Source organism: Oncorhynchus mykiss, chromosome 6, assembly GCF_057628025.1.
Source record: "Oncorhynchus mykiss isolate SJ-2025 chromosome 6, ASM5762802v1, whole genome shotgun sequence".
Taxonomy (NCBI): domain Eukaryota; kingdom Metazoa; phylum Chordata; class Actinopteri; order Salmoniformes; family Salmonidae; genus Oncorhynchus; species Oncorhynchus mykiss.
Window position 1 is genome coordinate 46488954 of NC_143027.1, and position 19599 is coordinate 46508552.

The 19599-nt window shown below is 43.9% G+C and overlaps 1 protein-coding gene across 4 annotated transcripts in view; it reads right to left on the reverse strand.

The window, feature by feature from the left end:
* apba1a (amyloid beta (A4) precursor protein-binding, family A, member 1a) overlaps positions 1 to 19599 on the reverse strand; it is a 100767-nt gene that overhangs the window by 29303 nt on the left and 51865 nt on the right. For 2 of the 4 annotated variants that reach the window (XM_021606637.3, XM_021606631.3), the window contains exon 3: positions 2448 to 4295. In XM_021606637.3, the coding sequence (XP_021462312.3) occupies positions 2448 to 4202 (1755 nt within the window). In that variant the 5' untranslated portion in view covers positions 4203 to 4295. The remainder of the gene's footprint in view (positions 1 to 2447; positions 4296 to 19599) is intronic. The other 2 variants (XM_090238029.1, XM_021606633.3) reach the window with 1 other exon arrangement.

Genomic DNA, 19599 nt, shown 5'->3' on the forward strand with positions numbered 1-19599 from the left:
CAATAACCGAAAGGTTGCTGGATTGAATCCCCGAGCTGACAAGGTAAAAACCTGTCGCTCTGCCCCTGAGCAAGGCAGTTAACCCACTGTTCCCCGGGTGCCGAAGACATGGATGTTGATTAAGGCAGACCCCCGGACCTCTCTGATTCAGAAGGGCTGGGTTAAATACAGAAGACACATTTCAGTTGAAGGCATTGAGTTATACAACTGACTAGGTATTCCCCCTTTCCTGTCATACAGGACCTATATACTAGGCGGTGTCAGAGGAAGCGGAGCGCCAAGTCTAGGACCAAAATGCTCCTCTTTGGGCTGCAATCCCGCTAATGGGATGATATGACAACAGCCAGTGAAAGTGCAGGGCGCCAAATTCAAAACAACATAAATTAACATAAATTAAAATTCCTCAAACGTACATGTACCTTATACCGTTTTAAAGGTAGTCTTGTTGTTAATCCCACCACAGTGTCCGATTTCAAATATGTTTTTCAGCGAAAGCACCACAAACGATTATGTTAGGTCACCACCATTTTTCCAGCCAAAGAGAGGAGTCACAAAAAGCACAAATATAGATAAAATGAATCACTATCCTTTGATGATCTTCATCAGATGACACTCATAGGACTTAATGTTACACAATACATGTATGTTTTGTTTGATAAAGTTCATATTTATATAAAAAAAGCTGAGTTTACATTGGCGCGTTACATTCACCAGTTCCAAAAACATCCAATGATTTTGCATAGCCACATCGATTCAACATAAATACTCATCATAAATGTAGATGATAATACAAGTTATAAACATGGAATTATAGATATATCTCTCCTTAATGCAACCGCTGTGTCAGATTTTTTTTTAACCGCTGTAACAGGGGTTGGGTTATTGTTATGTAATTTTCTTGTGTTACTTGATTATTTTTTATATATATGTATTTTTTTATTACTTTAGTTTATTTAGTAAATATTTTCTTAACTCTATTTCTTGAACTGCATTGTTGTTTAAGGGCTTGTAAAGTAAGAATTTCACGGTAAGGCCTGAGTGATTTGATTTGATTGACATCAGCATGCCATCTCCCTGAATGAGACAGGAGTCTCCCTAAATGCAACAAAGTCTAACTTTGGTGGGGTGTCTCTAAATAATGCTAATTGAACTATTCTCCTATTTGTTTAAAATGCAATTTGTACTGCTACAGTGGTACATTTTTAAATAAAAGCTTATTCCAAATTAAACGAACATGCCCACCTCTGTGTCAAAATAAAATAAAAGAAGACACGTCTTTACTATTAGGCCCATAAAAAAATATTCTGAAAACATAGGAGGTCCCGTGAAAAAAATAGTGACCCCTGAATGTCACGGTATAATTCGCACTCCGTAATTCAGCAATCCTCTCCGACTCTTCCCTCACTCTCTCATGCTCGCTTCTCCATCCTCCCCTTTTCTTTTTTCCTCTCTTAACCTACACTCTACCCCCTCCCCCCTCTTATCAGTGTCAGGCTGTCGAGGTCTGGCAGGCCAAGACAGCTCCATTTGCAAGGCTGACTGTGTAGTGGAGAAGCTACGAGAGGAAAGGTGGCATGCAACCACAGAGCTAGGAGGAATACTGATGAGATGAGACCGCTGGTCAAACGATTCAACCAACCTACCCACGCTATAGCTACTGCAGCAGTCAAACGGTGAGGGGAGGAGGATCATTTGTCGTCACAGCCACTACTCAGAAAGCAAAACCAGTATGTGACAAACAACCCCTCTGAGGGAAAGAGGGATAATGAGAGGAGGAGGGGGAGAGGGAAGATAAAAGGGGAGATGACGTGTTATAGAGATATGAAGTGAGAAGGGGATGGTGAGACAGAAAAGAGGGAAAGAGAAAGATAAATGAGGGAGAGAGGAAGAAGGGGGAGGAGTCTAATCTTGTGGTCTTGAAACCAGAAGGATATGTGTTATTCAGCTCTTCTGCTGTTGCCTTTCTGGACCATGATCCAATACATTCAAAATACAACCAAACCTTTTCCTAGGCTGTATCTCAATAGTCTAAAGTTGATTCCTCTTTTCCTTACCTCCTCTCCTTCTATTGTACTGATTTGAAAGAACTGGAGAGACGAGCTAATTTCATAGTGAGCATCCTCCATATTGCTCTCACCTATCTTGCCTTTTCATATAAATAAAGATAGAGAAAGAAGACAAGGGAAGGAAAGGAAGCCACTTCAGACTATTAACAGACCCTTCTTCTTTCCTGTCCTGACCAGTCTGAGGTTGTAACTCAAGATGCTATCTACTGTATCTTTATATAAGAATTACATCATTATTAAGCAACCAGCTTCATTACAGTGTGTCAGGTGACCACACACATGCACACACATTTACGCATGCGTGCACACGCACTCACACACACAGGTGAGGTGACTAAACCAACACACACCCACTAGTGTTTGTATCAAACCAGTACTCACGTCGCCCCCTAGTGAGGGTTGCAGGTCACAACACTCAGCGGTGGGACTCAGGTCCTGTCTCATCACCCAGATGGGTTCTTTAGGCTCATCAGGGGTGTAGGGTGACCTCACCGTCCTGGTCTTCACCTCCTCTATGGCCTCTTTGATGTCCTTTATGGCCAGGGTGATGGCGTCTCTTTTCTCACGACTGTTACGAACCCCAGACGAGTCCTCAGAGGGACTGTCTGCTGGGGCTGGAACGCCCTCTCCTTCTCTCTCATCCCCCTCTCTTTCCATCTCTCCCTTGGGATGTTTGGAGTCTGTGGGGGCGTCGGATTGGGAGTTGTAAGAGTCTCCCTCTTCCTCTCCTCCTTTCATCATGTCTTCTTTGTCTCCTCCCTCCCCCAACCCCGCAGCAGCTCTCTCCAGACTCTGAGAGCTGGAACTCTCTCTGACTTCCGTTACGATCATGTTGATGTCCTCTTCACCGTCCTGGTCACAGCTGTCTGCACGCGGGTACGGAGCAAACTCCGCCTCCTTCTCAGGGCTGTCTGACTCGCCGTCCGAGCGCTCGTCGTAGTGGTGCAGCCTCGACCCCACTGCCTCCTGCTGCCAGTAGTCCCCGCCCCCGTCCCCCCCCTCAAACAGACGGAACGCCGCCTTTCTCTGCTGGAGGTTCTCGTTGGCATTTGTAGGAGTCGCCCCCTCAGCAGCAGCAGCAGAGGGGGCGTCGCTGATCTCCTCATACACATGTTCTGTCAGGGAGTAGTGGTAGGCTTCAGAATATGCCTCGTCTTTAGGCTCCATCCCTTCCTTGACGCTGCTGTCCCGTTCCCCCGGCACCCTGGCCCCTCCCCCATGGAGGTTGGGAGGTTGGGTGTAGACGTAGTTAGAGTAACCACCACCAGGGTTCAGGGTTTCCTCTGCCTCCTCCTGACTGTGGGGTCTCCCAACGTCTGGTAGGGGTTCCCGGGGTAAGGGAGGGGGCTGAGGGGGGTAGTTGAGGTTCAGGTTGGGCTGAGGGTGGGGATGGTGCTGCTCTGACTCAGCGCTCTCTGTGTATCCCTCCGCCTCTGGGCGAAGCATCACCTCGTAAGTACCGCCCTCGTCCTCTGCCTCAAGATCTAGGGCCATGACGCAGTCGCCCTCCGCCCGGTCTGTGTGTGTGTGGAAAGCACTCTCCGTGCTGGCCGAACGGCCTAACGCAGAGTTATCCCCCTCTGTCTCCCTCTCTCTATACCTCCCTCTCTCCTCCTCATCCTCCTCCGGCTCTTCTCGTTCTGGGGGTAGAGAGTGAACAGGCTGTGGGGCTGGCAGAGGTTGTTGTTGTTGTTGGTGTACCCTCTCAGCCTCTCTCTGCTGTCTCTGTATGTGTCTCTGCTGCTGTGCTCTGAGCCTGGCCTCGCTGTCCCCCTGTCTGCGGTAACGTGTCACTGCAGGACGCAAGATGGGCTGTGACTGACCCTGGGCCTGCTGCTGCTGCTGGGGTTGGGGAGTGGACTGGGCCCCCAGGTGAAGTTCCGCCTCTGGTTCCTCTGTTGACCTGCGTTGTGGGGGCCCTCTGACCCTGCTGCCACCTGCGCCAGGAGCCTCATTATATCTCCTGTAGCGGGGAGCAGGGTGGTTGTTGTTTTCACTACTGTGGTTGCTAGGCTGCCGGGGTCGACCGTTGTTGGTGGCAATGTGGTTGTCGTGGCGACGGCGTTGAGGAGGGGGCTGGTCGGCTTCTACGTGCTCGATCAGCTCCTGGCCATGCTCCACCTCCTCGGGGTTCATGGCTGCCTCGGTTTGGTCGGGGAACGAGGTGGGGAGTCTAGGCGGAATGCATCGCCTGCCGTCTGGGAGAAACGCAGCTCCGTGGAAGGGCTTCTGAGAGAAAAGAAAGAGAGGAGAGTTACAATGCTACTACAAACTAAAACATAGTCAACAAAAGGTATTAAGTCACTCGTAGAGGACGGAAGTTCATTAAGAGCTATTTATTAGTAAAAAAAACACAGTTTTACATTAGTGAAACCTTCATCAATCACAGTACTGAGTCTTTAATGCCATAAAGTATGAGACAGCTGGACCACAGTGATAACTCTAGAGTCTAGATCATAGACCTCAGAACTTCTTGTTTAGCAACCTGTTGAGGCTCCTTCCTTCTCCCCTCACCCCTCATAGCAAAGAGCGTTCTCCAGGCCCAACACACACAGCCACCCACACAGAACTTTCCCCAGATCCAGACTATTCCTGTCATAAAGACCACCTGGAGGTGTAGCCTCTTCTCTTCCGGTTCTATAGCTGGTTACAAAACAGGTACAGACACCGCGTGTGTGTGTGTGACATTGACCCACTTTGTGCTGTCAAGAGCCACAGCAGGCAGAGAGAGAAAGTAAGCGCTAACGTCTTCAGCTCTGGAAGAGAGAGAATGCCACACACACACACACACACACACACACACACAGTCCCAGAGGAAAACTGACATGAGTAGAAATCAAAGTGTAACAGGCAATGATTCTGAGGAGAAATATCAACTCCAAACGATGTATGACTACCACCACTAACATCACACATTCAGTAAAACATTGAAAGGAATGTAGGGCCTCTGTTTTAATCATATCATTACCCAGATTGGTCAAAGCTTTCTTTAAATGTAAGCCTTTAAATCAGACATCATCACTGGACTGCATTCAATAGAATGATCATAGCCCTATGTTTTCATTCCACAAACACTTTCCAACTCTTTACTATAGTCAATCAATCAAAAAGGAATATTAATTTAATAACTGCCAACAATTAGTATTTGGTTGCAGAAGACCACCAGAGAATGAGAAAAGAGGCTCTGTTGAATCATAATGAGTAGATGAGAAGGATTTTCTCTCATTCACAATGAAGCATGGGAATCAGTCAGTCTAGGGCTAACACCCCATCTCATTAGCAAAGAAAGGATCTAAAACTACACACGCACACAGCCAGAGCGCACATCTGTGGTAACCATGGTGATAGTCTCCCTTGACAACGACTAGGTGAGGTGTTCAGACTGCAGCAACAAGGAAACTACCTTTCCTCTCCTCTCTGTCCCTGCTTAGTAACCACCTCACACTTCAACACACACAAGTGTGGCGGGCACACACACAAGTGTTGCGGGCACACACACAAGGCATACGAGCACAGGCATGCAGGCTGACATTCACACGTACACAAGTGTATGCACGCACGCATGTTCAAACACACTCACATAGACATACAAACACAGACACGCCCTCTCCCTCGGGACCTGGCAGTCCTTACCCGCAACAGCAAGAGGGAGGAAAAAATATAGATGGAGGCAGACCACAAAAAAAGAGAGAAACATAACAGCTGTATATCCAAATGAAGGTAGCTACATCAGGAGAGGCTGCGGTGGAATGAAACCACAACACTGTGACAGTCCAGAGGGCGAGGGAGGGATAGAGAGAGAGAGAGAGAGAGAGAAAGAGAGAGAGAGAGAGAGAGAGAGAGAGAGAGAGAGAGAGAGAGAGAGAGAAACTGCTGAAGTAGTAAGACTTACTGCTATCAATTGACATACTACAGAATGTTAAAGATCTTCTGTAAATCTAGGAGGTTGCTTTTAGATGAATACACACACAGGGAGGCACATGCACACATATATTTGTTGTGATTGATTGAACACACACATCGGTCCCTGACGCAGACTTGTATCCATATACAGTGTGAACAACTAGCAAAGGAGCACCTACAGATAGCTGTCAAAATAAAGAAAACACCAACATCAAGTGTCTTAATATGGCGTTGGGCCACCACAAGCCAGAACAGCTTTAATGCACCTAGGCATAGATTATACAAGTGTCTGGAACCCTATTGGAGGGATGCGACACCACACTTCCACGAGTAATTTGGTGTTTTGTTGATGGCTATGGTGGAAAACCCTGTCTCAGGCGTCGCTCCAGAATCTCCCATAAGTGTTCAATTGGGTTGAGATCAGGTGAATGAGACTGCCATGGCAAATGGATTACATCGTTTTCATGCTCATCCAACCATTCAATGACCACTAGTGCCCTGTGGATGGGGGCATTGTCATTATATGGGGGCAGAGCCATGGTAGCCAAAATAATGGCCAAAATAATGTCCTGCCCAGCATTTTCATACATCACCCTAAGCATGATGGGATGTTAATTGCTTAATTAACTCAGGAACCACACCTGTGTGGAAGCACCTGCCTTCAATATACCTTGTATCCCTCATTTACTTAAGTGTTTCCTTTATTTTGGCAGTTACCTGTATGTAACCGCCGTTACTCAAGCGAAGATAGATGAATCCATATACTGTGCCTACACTCTGATGTCAAATGTAAATGCCAGAAGCAAAGTCAGGGCAACACAGCAGGACTCTGGTATGGTAGAGGGCTCTGGTATACTGCTGTGAAGGAGGATGCTGATCATACTGCATGAATGTTTCATGATCATCACTGGGTCTGAAGTATCTCTATACTGTACTATAATGGAACCCCTTCAGTTCTCATCACCCCTTTCTTCTCTATACTGTTCTTCCTATACTGTACTGTATGGAACCCATCCTCCTCACACCCTCATCCCTTCTTCTCTCCTCACCCCCTCTTCTCACAACTCTCCTCTCTCACCACCTTCCTCACCCACTTTCACCTCACTCCTTCTCCCCTCTCTCCTCACACCCTCCAAAAAAGTGTCAGAACATCAATTTACAGATCTTATCAGAACATACAGTAGTGAAATATGACAGTTAAAATGCCTGAAAATGCTACATTATGAACCTTGACCCCTCTCTCTTCTCCTGCCTTTGATCGTGATGTGGTTGGGCAGTTCGGAAGTGAGGTGTGACCCAGCTGGAATGACAGGGAGTGGTGATCTGTGGCTAGGATTCCCACTGTCACTGTGACCTCCAACCTGTCTGTCTGTCTACACATCTCTCACTCTCTGCGGGAGAATCACTGGAAACTGGTCTCTGTCAAGGACATACACACCAACACACACAACCACCCTTGTCATGAACAGAAACACACACACACACACACACACACACACACACACACACCAACGCTTACCGTGAACAAAAACACTTGCTCACACGCACACATTCCTGCCGCCAAGTGCTGAAATCCCCTGCAGCTCTGGACTGAGGCAGTGTGGAGATAATGTCTTTGGAAAGATCATACCACACTACAGTACCTCTTCTCTCTCACACCATTTTTCGCTATGCTTCTCTTTCTTTTTCTCTGTGTCTGTCTGTCTCTCTTTCCTTCCTTCCTTCTCTCTCTCTCATATTGCAGGAGAAAAACACACTATTCAGCTCTAGCCCCTACAGTGTATTGCTGAAGGTGGGGCTGAACCGCTTCAATACATTGGAATTGCTTCATTGGAAAGTCTGATTCTAAAGTTTGAACAGTATTACATGGTTTTAGAGTTAGCTATTAAAAGGTCCAAACAGCCATTTTTATCACAATATTCAATTATTTCTGGGAAACAATGAATTACCTTACTGTGATTGTTTTCAATTAAAATTGTCAAAAATAAAGTAAAATATCTTCTTAGTGAAGAGTCATTTCTCAAGCAAGAATTTTTGCTAGGACTGTCTGGAGTGGTCTAAGTGAGGGCCCTAATTGGATGAGCCTAATGGGAGGGATATGTAACCTGAAAACTAGCTGGTATTGGTCTATTTACTTACATCACCGGGCAGGCCAAAACTCCATCCAACCAAAACAGGCTCAAATTTCAGGCCGTATTAACAGTATTATTCAAACCTCATAGTGTGGAAATATATATAAAACACAGGAAAATCACGTTTTGACTGCACTGGGCTGTAAACACATGTATGTACAAAAGGCACTGTAATGATACTGCAATGAATCCAATAATCCAAACGAAGCAGTTGAAAATACTCAAATACACAGTATTTACACAAATACCTAAAATGCACAAGTACAGCCACATTTAGAGTTATCACACGTATTTTAAACTGGCATCATTGAATAAATCCTTGGTAACATGGAGCACTTGAAATTACTCCATTTCATCTCTGAATGCAACAATGCCTCAATATTGTCATGACGGTTTAAAGCTCAGACAAGTTCTCCTCCTCTCTCCTGATCATTCCTCCTCTCTCCTGATCATTCCTCCTCTCTTTTATCATTCTCATTAAGGTTTTATCTATCAGCCGATCAATTACCCCTCATCCTAACGACTTGTCTAACTAATTGTGGGATGAATTCATGTTGACAGCGTTCCGTCAACAAAGATTTACCAATAATTCCAGTTGAGTCACGCAGCATTAATTCCTGTGATAAAAGAGCCATTTGGAGTTAATCACTGACACACGTAGGGAAGTACTGAACACACACACACATACACACAAACACATGCGCATGCACCAGACCTGGGTTCAAATACAATTTCGGGTATTTAAATGACTTTCAAAGTCATTTGAAAGTAAGTATTTGGATATGTTTTATTTGAAAACAAGTAGTTGAATATTGGAATATATTTGGAAATAGAGTCGTGGCCAAAAGCTTTGAGAATGACACAAATATTAATTTTCACAAAGTCTGCTGCCTCAGTTTGTATGATGGCAATTTGCACATACTCCAGAATGTTATGAAGAGTGATCAGATGAATTGCAATTAATTGCAAAGTCCCTCTTTGCCATGCAAATGAACTGAATCCCCCAAAAACATTTCCATTGTATTTCAGACCTGCCACAAATGGACCAGCTGACATCATGTCAGTGATTCTCTCGTTAACTTTTTGAAGGTACTCCAACCTTCTTCTGCCTAAAAGCATACCCTAATCTAACTGCCTGTAGCTCAGGCCCAGAAGCAAGGATATGCATATTCTTGGTATAATTTGAAAGGAAACACTCTGCATTTTGTGGAAATGTGAATTGAATGTAGGAGAATATAACACAATAGATCTGGTAGAAGAAAATACAAGGAAATAAACATACGTTTTCTGTTTTTTATTGTTGCTGCATCATCTTTCAAATGACCAAGAACAGCCAAACATACAGATAGGATGCAGGGGATGAAGAACATAAGATGGCAACAATAGCTGAGCAAAGTTTTAGACAGAAAACTTCAAAAATGAGCGAGCTACGTGACATTGAGCATGAAGTCACCCAGGTGTCCCACACAAATGTACCCAAGTGGCCGAATTGGTACAGTGATACATTTTGAAGGAAAGAACTATATACAAAATACATAAATGCTATTCTAACACACACCCCCCCAAAAAAAAAATATATAAAAAATATATTTTTTAAATAAAATAATAATAATAATAATTAAACATAAACAATTAACAAGGGTAACTATTTACACATTTTCTATTTACAATATTGGGAAGACCCTCAGTCCTCTACACCATGTTGTGCTGCTGGTGCCATGGCCCATAGCAGTCTCTTTCTGCTGTAAAGCAAAGACTTACTGAACAGGTGGTGCAGGTGATGGGGCATTTCCTGTGACAAAGGGCACAACGACGTCTCCCTACTGTGCCCTTTTTGCCCTGAGGCACATTCATGCCTGCAGAGATAAATCTGGGCAGGTGAACACCACTGGTTGGAGCAGAAGGGACAGAGATAGAGGGGCAGAAGGTGCTGAAGCAACTCGGTCTCGCTTTCTCTATCAATTTCCTCTATAATTTGTGTTAAATCTGTATACGTAGACTTTGTTTTAGCTTTTCCTGATTTATTCACCATAGTTTAAATATATAAACTTGCTGAAAATGCTATTGACTATGTACGGCTATGCGTAACACTCGTGGCTCCGTCAAGTAGGATTTGCAATGGTGAATGAACCTCTTTTACGCCAGAGTTTATGACAAAGGCTGGTCTTCGAGCGTATAACCATTACATGTTGCCGTTTACCTCAGCTCATTGGCTATCTTCCAAGCTAGATTTCAAGATGATCAGTGGTCATTGGGCCAAAATACAGTCAATCAACGATAGACCGGTCCTACCACTGGTGCGCAATGAGGTCATTAATTGGTGTCTTCAAATCAGTTTGTTTCGGTCAATACGTCCCAGGAAAATAACCATCAAGTATGGTTGTGTTAGTAACAACCAGAGGACTGCAATGAAACCAACCATGACTGGATAAACGTTTAGTGTGTGTAATTACCACGAACGCTTCGTCCAAATTTAAATGAGACGGAAATCACGACGCAAGCGGTTTACAAATGTTTCGTGTTAGGCTTTAAAAATGAATGTTATCAAACAAAACGAACATTCACTGTGTAGTTAGGACACTTGGCATTGCCACCAGAGGAAGATCTTCAAAGGTAAGCCATTTATTTTATTGTTATTTCTGACTTTCGTGACGCTAATGCTTGGTTGGAAAATGCTAGTAATACTTGTGTGTGCGGGGAGTTGTCCTCAGAAAATCGCATGGTTTGCTTTCGCAGTAAAGCCTTTTTGAAATCTGATACAGCGGCTGGATTAATAAGACGTTAATCTTTTAACTGATGTAAGATACATGTATTTACAAGAATGTTTACTATAACAAATGGTGTATTTAGAATGTTAGCGCTCTGCAGTTTCACCGGATGTTGGCCTGGTGGGACGTTAGCATCTCACCTACCCTAGAGAGGTTAACACAGGTGTGAGTGTTGACGAGGACAAGGCTGGAGATCACTCTATCATGCTGATTGAGTTTGAATAACAGACTGGAAGCTTCAAAAGGAGGGTGGTGCTTGGAATCATTGTTCTTCTTCTGTCAACCATGGTTATCTGCAAGGAAACATGTGTCGTCATCATTGCTTTGCACAAAAAGGGCTTCACAGGCAACGATATTGCTGCCAGTAAGATTGCACCTAAATCAACAATTTATCGGATCATCAAGAACTTCAAGGAGAGTGGTTCAAATGTTGTGAAGGCGGCTTCAGGGCGCCCAAGAAAGTCCAGCAAGCGCCAGGACCGTCTCCTAAAGTTGATTCAGCTGCGGGATCGGGACACCACCAGTACAGAGCTTGCTCAGGAATGGCAGCAGGCAGGTGTGAGTGCATCTGCACGCACAGTGAGGCGAAGACTTTTGGAGAATGGCCTAGTGTCAAGAAGGGCAGCAGGGACAGACTGATATTCTGTAAAAGGTACAGGGATTGGACTGCTGAGGACTGGGGTAAAGTCATTTTCTCTGATAAATGCCCTTTCCGATTGTTTAGGGCATCCGGAAAAAAAGCTTGTCCCGAGAAGACAAGGTGAGTGCTACCATCAGTCCTGTGTCATGCCAACAGTAAAGCATCCTGAGACCATTCATGTGTGGGGTTGCTTCTCAGCCAAGGGAGTGGGCTCACTCACAATTTTGCCTAAGAACAAAGCCTATGAATAAAGAATGGTACCAACACATCCTCCGAGAGCAACTTCTCCCAACCATCCAGGAACAGTTAGGTGACGAACCATGCCTTTTCCAGCATGATGGAGCACCTTTCCATAACGCAAAAGTGATAACTAAGTGGCTCGGGGAACAAAACATCAATATTTTGGGTCCATGGCCAGGAAACTCCCCAGACCTTAATCCCAATTGAGAACTTGTGGTCAATCCTCAAGAGGCGGGTGGACAAACAAAAACCCACAAATTCTGACTAACTCACATTGATTATATAAGAATGGGCTGTCATCAGTCATGTGCATGAACTTCATGTAATTGTCAATAAAAGCCTTTGACACTTATGAAATGCTTGTAATTATACTTCAGTATTCCATAGTAACATCTGTCAAAAATATCTAAAGACTCTGAAGTAGCAGACTTTATGAAAATGAATATTTGTGTCATTATCAAAACTTTTGGACACGACTGTACACTTAGAAAGTACTGGCATAAAAAAAATACTTGAATACAGGAATTGGCATGTATTTGAATATACTTAAATAAACAGTATTTACACAAGTACTTAAATACTGCCATGCATGTATAGGAAATGATTTTAAAATACTTTCAAATACTTCAGATAGAAGTAGCTGATCCAGGCCACATTATTTGAAAATACTAAAATACATAGAAAATAAGTATTTACTGTAAATAAAAAATACACACACTATTACAGAGCCATGTCTCTCTCTCTTTCGTTCCCTATCTCATTCTTTTTGTGTCTGTTTTACTCCTTCCCTCTCAGTCTCTACCTCACACACGCTGATTCATTGTCAATAATTAATCATTCTGCCTAGTAGTAGGGCTGTCAAACATATGGCCTGTGGGCCGGATCTGGCCGGCCAGGTGGTCCAATCCGGCCCGCGGGTGATTCTTTGTGTTGCTAAAACCAAATCGAAACGGTGTAGAGATGGATGGACCTACATTCATACAGTTTCTTGACCGTGTCCAGCTCACTAATAATCAGCAAAATAAAAGCTAGCAAGCTAGCAAGGGAGCATCGGAAATTCCAAAAACAATAGAGGACAATTTCTTTCTAATTTTGACAGCGAGGAAATATAACACATTTTTAGTCCGGCCCCCCAAACCTTGTTAAAGGCCGAATGCGGCCCACGGGGCAAAATGTATTTGAAATCCTAAAGAGACCAGCTATGTGGCAGAGAGAGAGAGAGAATGGGAAATATGAAGTGATTGAGAAAGGGAGGGAGGGAGATGGAGAGAGATAAAGACAGATGGGGAGAGAGATATGAGGGATAGAGTGAGACACAGTGAGGAAAAGAGGGAGATAGAGAAAGATAAAGTGAGCGAGAGAGAGAGAGAAAGGGAGGGGGAGGAAGGTAAGAGAGAGCTTGCGGACCGATTGCTTAAAGACAATATTGAGGGATGGGGATAGAAGAGAGGAGGTTATTCAAGTAAATCATTAAAGCTAAAGCAGAACATTACTGCTAGGCTCAGTAGGCTGTAATAAGACTGTAGAGCAGCTGAATTAGCCTTCAGAATTAGCCTTAGGCAGTTCTCATGGACACACACAGAGTCAAACACCTAGTGTAGGTCAGGTTGCTGACGTGTGTGTGTGAGGGTGCTTGCTTGTATGTGTGCAATATGTGTGTGTTGCCCTTGAGTTTTGGTAGAAGACAGAAGAGAGGATAGCAGAGTCACGATATACAACTCCTTGAAAACCATAGAGTATACTGGTGGTATGTTTTCTCCTCTTTACCACGTGGATGCTTTGGTCTATCGATCACACTAATTATTTGTGTGCATGTGCCTCACTGCGTGCGTGCGTGCGTGTGTATGTGCATGTGTGAATGTGTGTGTGTAAATGTGTGTGCGTGCGTGCACGTGCAGGGTGAGAGAGATAAATCATGATAACTACAGGGGGATGACAGGATGACTGCAGGACATAGAGAGGCAGGAGGACTGAGTTATAGTGCCTTCCATCCCCCTCTCTCTCTACCAATCTACTGCTCTCTCCTTCCATCCCTCTTGCTTTCCGCCGATCTCCCTCTCTCCTCTCCCTCCCTTGGAGAGTTATATATGTGAGGTGGGAACTGTCAGGATGAGGCAATAATGCACACACACATTGGCTTTCCTCCAGTGGTCAAACAGCCCCGTAAATAAAGTCACAGAGCCAAGCTGAGCTGAGCCAGACTGAACCAGGACAACTATACAGAACTAACAAGAGTCTGTAGCTACACTGCAGAGAGAGGGGGATTGAAGAAGAGAGAGAGGGATGGAGGAAGAGAGAGAGAGGTGGGAGGAAGAGAAGGAGAGAAGGATGGATGGATGGACAGAGAGAAACAGAAGTATGAGAGGAGCTAGAAAGAGAGAGTGGGGGGAGATGCCCAAACCCAAAGCAATGGCCGAATATCCATACTTGTGTACTACAAACTTAAACTGCATACTATGTACTTATTGTCGCATTCTATTTAGCATGTACCGTTTAGCAAAAAGTATGCAGTATGCCATGGCCGCATCGCAGTAGTGGCTCCTGATTGGCTGAGTAGGTTGGGGCGGGACCGAATGCAGGTGAATTTCCAAATTCAGCAGACATGCATCGCATTAACCAGCCTGATAATAGCTCAATGACAATTCAATTAATTTCTCTAATCTCTGAATAAAATAGAAATGAGGTTATAGGCAGAATATCACATTCAACATATAATGTAGCCCCTATAGCCCATCTATCCTATTTAAAGAAAAAGGTGAAACAAAAAAAACTGTGCTATTTTGTTAGTTACAAAGGGAAACCCAGATGCGAGCTGCCCAGTGACACGAGTCTACCAGACGAGCTAAATACTCGCTTCGAGGCAAGCAACACTGAAGCAACTGAAGCAACACTGAAGCAACACTGAAGCATGCATGATAGCACCTGCTGTTCTGGACGACTGTGTGATAGCGCTCTCGATAGCCGATGTGAGCAAGAGCTTGAAACAGGTCAACATTCACAAAGCCGCGAGGCCAGACGGACCAAGTCTGGTGTCTTGGTCAAGTGTCTTCACTGACATTTTCAACCTCTCCCTGGCCGAGTCTGTAATACCTACATGTTTCAAGCAGACCACCATAGTCCCTGTGCCCAAGAAATCGAAGGTGACCTGCCTAAAGGATTACCGCCCCGTAGCACTCGTGTCGGTAGCCATGAAGTGCTTTGAAAAGCTGGTCATGGCTCACATCAACAGCTTCCTCTCAGATACCCTAGACTCCAATTCGCAAACCACCTCAACAGATCCACAGATGACACATTCTCAATCGTACTCCACACTGCCCTTTCCCACCTAGACAAAAGGAACACCTATGTGAGAATGCTGTACATTGACTACAGCTCAGCGTTCAACACCATAGTGCCCACGAAGCTCATCACTAAGCTAAGTACCCTGGGACTAAACACCTCCCTCTGCAACTGGATCCTGGTCTTCCTGACGGGCCACCTCCAGGTGGTAAGGGTAGGCAACAACACGTCTGCCACGCTGATCCTCAACACTGGGGCCCATCAGAGGTGTGTACTTAGTCCCATCCTGTACTCCAGGTTCACCCATGACTGTGTGGCCAAACACAACTCCAACACCATCATTAAGTTTTCTGATGACACAACAGTGGTAGGCCTGATCACAGACAACGATGAGACAGGCTATAGGGAGGAGGTCAGAGACCTAGCGGTGTGGTGCAAGGACAACAACCTCTCCCTCAATGTGAGCAAGACAAAGGAGCTGATCGTGGACTACAGGACTACAGGAAAAGGCGGGTCGAACAGGCACAACAGGTACAAACTCATACTACTCAACGATGCACCAAAAAAAAGAGCCTATTAGTTTCCTCAAAAGCAAACAAAGAAAAGCTCCATAATCATACAAATAAAATACACATCATCAGTTCAACATTGTTGAATAATACCGTTCATCTTTAAAAAGACTTTGTCTAAAATCTAACATCGACGGGGCTGTAGTGGAGCAGGTCGAGAGTTTTAAGTTCCTTAGTATCCACATCACCAATGAACTATCATCGTCCAAACACACCAAGACAGTCGTTAAGAGGGCAAGACAACCCCTTTTGCCCCTCAGGAGACTGAAAAGATTTGGCTGCACCATCGAGAACATCCTGACCGGTTGCATCACCGCCTGGTATGGCAACTGCTCGGCATCTGACCGTAAGGCGCTACAGAGAGTAGTGCGTACGGCCCAGTACATCACTGGAGCCAAGCTTCCTGCCATCCAGGACCTATATACTAGGTGTCAGAGGAAAGCCCCAAAAATTGTCAGAGACCCCAGTCACTCTTGTATTCTCCGCTACCGCACGTCAAGCGGTACCGGAGTGCCAAGTCTAGGACCAAAATGCTCCTTAACAGCTTCTAACCCCAAGCCATAAGACTGCTGAACATACAGGATGAACTATAGGTCTGGCAAGGCCAATCAGTCAATAGACCCCATGGTTTCAATATGTGGTCTGGTCTGGTCAGTTTTCTGGCCTATTAACCAGACCTGGTCATTTATAGACACTTACTGTAGGGCTACAGGCATATGGGCAGGACCAGGCATTTATGTGGTCCTAGAGGCAGACCTATATACAGTACATGTCACACACACAACCCTAGAGGCGCTCTGCTCAGGCTATATTCATGTCATCAGTTGGGCCAATCAGAGCTGACACATGACAGTGACACAGAACTCTGAACCGCCTGGACATGCCACAACACACACTTCCCATTAACATCAGAGACATTATCTTACAGCCTCCTGCACACACACACACACTTGCACTCTTGTATGCACGCACACACACCCACACATATAACAAACCATCTCAGAGAAACACAGTCGCAGAGAAAGGCAAGGACACACACATAGAACAGTGTGGTTGATGAACAAGCCTCTCCTTCCTTACGAATCTTTCAGCTCTCAGTAAACAGCCTGTCCAGATGCGCCCACTTTGACAGGGCGACAACTTGATTGAATCCTTCCTCTAATCAGATAAGTGCTCAATAATTTGTGTGTGTGTGTAGAGGGTCGTGGGGAATGAGGGGAGGACAGACAGACAAAATCCCAGGGTATTATGTAAGGATAACACACACACACATCTCACACCACCTCTCCCCCTATATCTCTCTCCGTCCCTTAATGGTGGTTGTATTTGTGGTTGAGGCAATGGCTTGGATCATGGTCAACACACACACACACAAACACACAGTTATGGATGGTAATTCGGCCTAATGGACAATCTTGTGTGGTTGACCTATGTGCTGTCTAATGTCCCCTGGTTCCTACCTGCCTATGCTGATGAGGCTGCATCCACCACTTATCGACCGCTCGTATGGATCTGGAACACACAGTACACACACATGCAGCAATATCAATCACTCACACACACGCTCATTCAATCACACAACATCAATCACTCACACACACACACCAAAATCAATCACTCAGCCATGATGCACTCATAGATATGTAGTTCTTCCCTACACACATAGACATACAAACACACAGATGCACACGCAAACTGTACTGTATATCAATCAAGTAAATTTTCCACCCACACACATACACAATTACATGCACACAAGAACATACAGAGTCTGCATCAATTACTGAACACACACACACACACACACACACACCTATTACTGAACTAATTACATTCCCTAGGAACACTACGACAATTAAACATTAGGTCAAGGACATTCTGCCAAAACACAACGATCGCTGCATTGACCGTGTTTAATACCATTAGCATACTGGTTATGCCATCTTTATAGCCACTAGTCAATACACAGAGAAGATAAACATTGATTTCGGTTCTGGAGGTCATATTATCTGTGATTGTAGACTCTATATCAATTACATAGGCCTAGCACTATTCTGTGAGGCAGAGAGAAAGCATACAAGCCTAGAATAAATTAGCATATTTTAAATGTAGTGACATGATTCCAGGTACAGGCAACAAAGCTAGGGATAAGTGTTATTTTAACTCAAAAATATATTAAAAGCCAAAAAAGCCTGTTAATTCCATGGTTGTCTTTGTTGGTTAAATCCTCTTGCTAACGGATTAGCCAGGAAAGCTCAAATGAAAAAATCTGAATCTCAGTCAGAGAAGAATGACGAATGCGCAAAAGTCGAACAGAAGCAGGAGAAAATTGGTTTCCTCCTTTTCTGAAGCCACGCAGCACGACGGAGGGTTTATTTTACTCTGCGAGTTAGAGATGATTATTCCCTCTGCTCTCTACTAATTATTTCAACTTTGGTGAGAACCGCAAGTGAAGGCTGCGTTAATCTGCCTTACATCTTTTTCATTCAGCTTTTCTCACGCAGTATAAGATGGTGCTAGCCTCCAGAGACACAGTATAAGGATCTATACTCTGTACTTGTCACAGTGCTGGGTTGGTTCTGTCTGAGGGAGTTACAGAGGTGGCAAACACACATCCATATTTGACTATTCTCAAATAAACTACAGTTTTGTTTAATTATTATAATATATATTTTTTTTTGTGCAATTATCACAAAATTGAAACACTCAAAACAGCTAGTCAAAAAGGCCGTTTCAAAACTCTAAGCACATTTTCAATTGACAAAGTACAACACACAACTTTATTTTTTCACTTAATAACTTAGTCAGGCTTTCATCTCGAAATACATCTTTTACTTTGCAATACATGCTTATATAAAGTAATTGCCTTTCACGATGCGATGCTCACATTACTTTTGATATTATTCTCTTCTCTTTAGTTAAAATAAATTTTTACTATCTCTTAATCCAACTGCTCTTAATTGATGATCACATAAAAGTTGGGTAAAGCTACTCTAGCTATACATTTAACATGTAAACTGGTTTGTCTATTACAAGTTTTGAGAAGTACATAATGAAAGTGTATGTCTGTAAAGTAGAAACATAAAAGTAGGAAATATACTCAAATGTACTATTATCATGACTATTCTGATTTTACTTCACAGTAAGCATTAAAAAAGATCAGAGATGTACTGTATGTAGCAAATCAAATCAAAGTTTATTGGTCGCGTACACAGCTGAGCGGATGTTACAGCAGGTGCAGCGAAATGCTTGGGTTTCTAGCTCCTATAGTGCAGCAATACAATCTCAATACAATACAATTCCCCAGTGTGAATCGAACCAAAAACTCTTGTGTTGCTGTTATGGTGTTATGAACTGAGCCACAAGTACAATACAACACTGTAAAATGCAATACATAATTACAATACAGATGGAAGATGTATGATTGCCATCCCCATGAGCGTACCCCCCTCCTTCAGGCCATGGATGAGGCATGCAACAACATCAATCCAGATCTACTGAAAGTCAGGCTTGGATTCACCATGCCAACGGGTTTTTCTCCAGGTGCATGAACAATGATGATATCTACAGCGATTTTGATGAGAACCTATATCCACATTTTCAAGACAGGCTTTGATGCAAACTAGTCCCTGCTAAACATTATGTTTCTTTCATTTCTTTCATTTGACTACATTGTGAAAGTTGTTCAGTACATTTTAATGGGTTGGGCAAGTGTATTGCCTATGTGAAAACTAATGTACTGTAGCATATTACATTCAAAGGGCAATTTTGAAACATTTCTCATATTTTTTGCTTTTGGATGAACTGGTGGTTAACATATCTGAATGTTGTGTTTTGGATCAATGGTTTTGTGGTGAAATATGTCTACAAACAAAATTAATGCACAATGAAAGGTTTTGAATGTAAGACTGGCTGCGTTACAAGTGTTACCAGTTTGGAGTTTTGTACGAAGAGTTTAGAAAATTCCCCCACATACTTGTGAAAATAGTACCAAAGCAATCA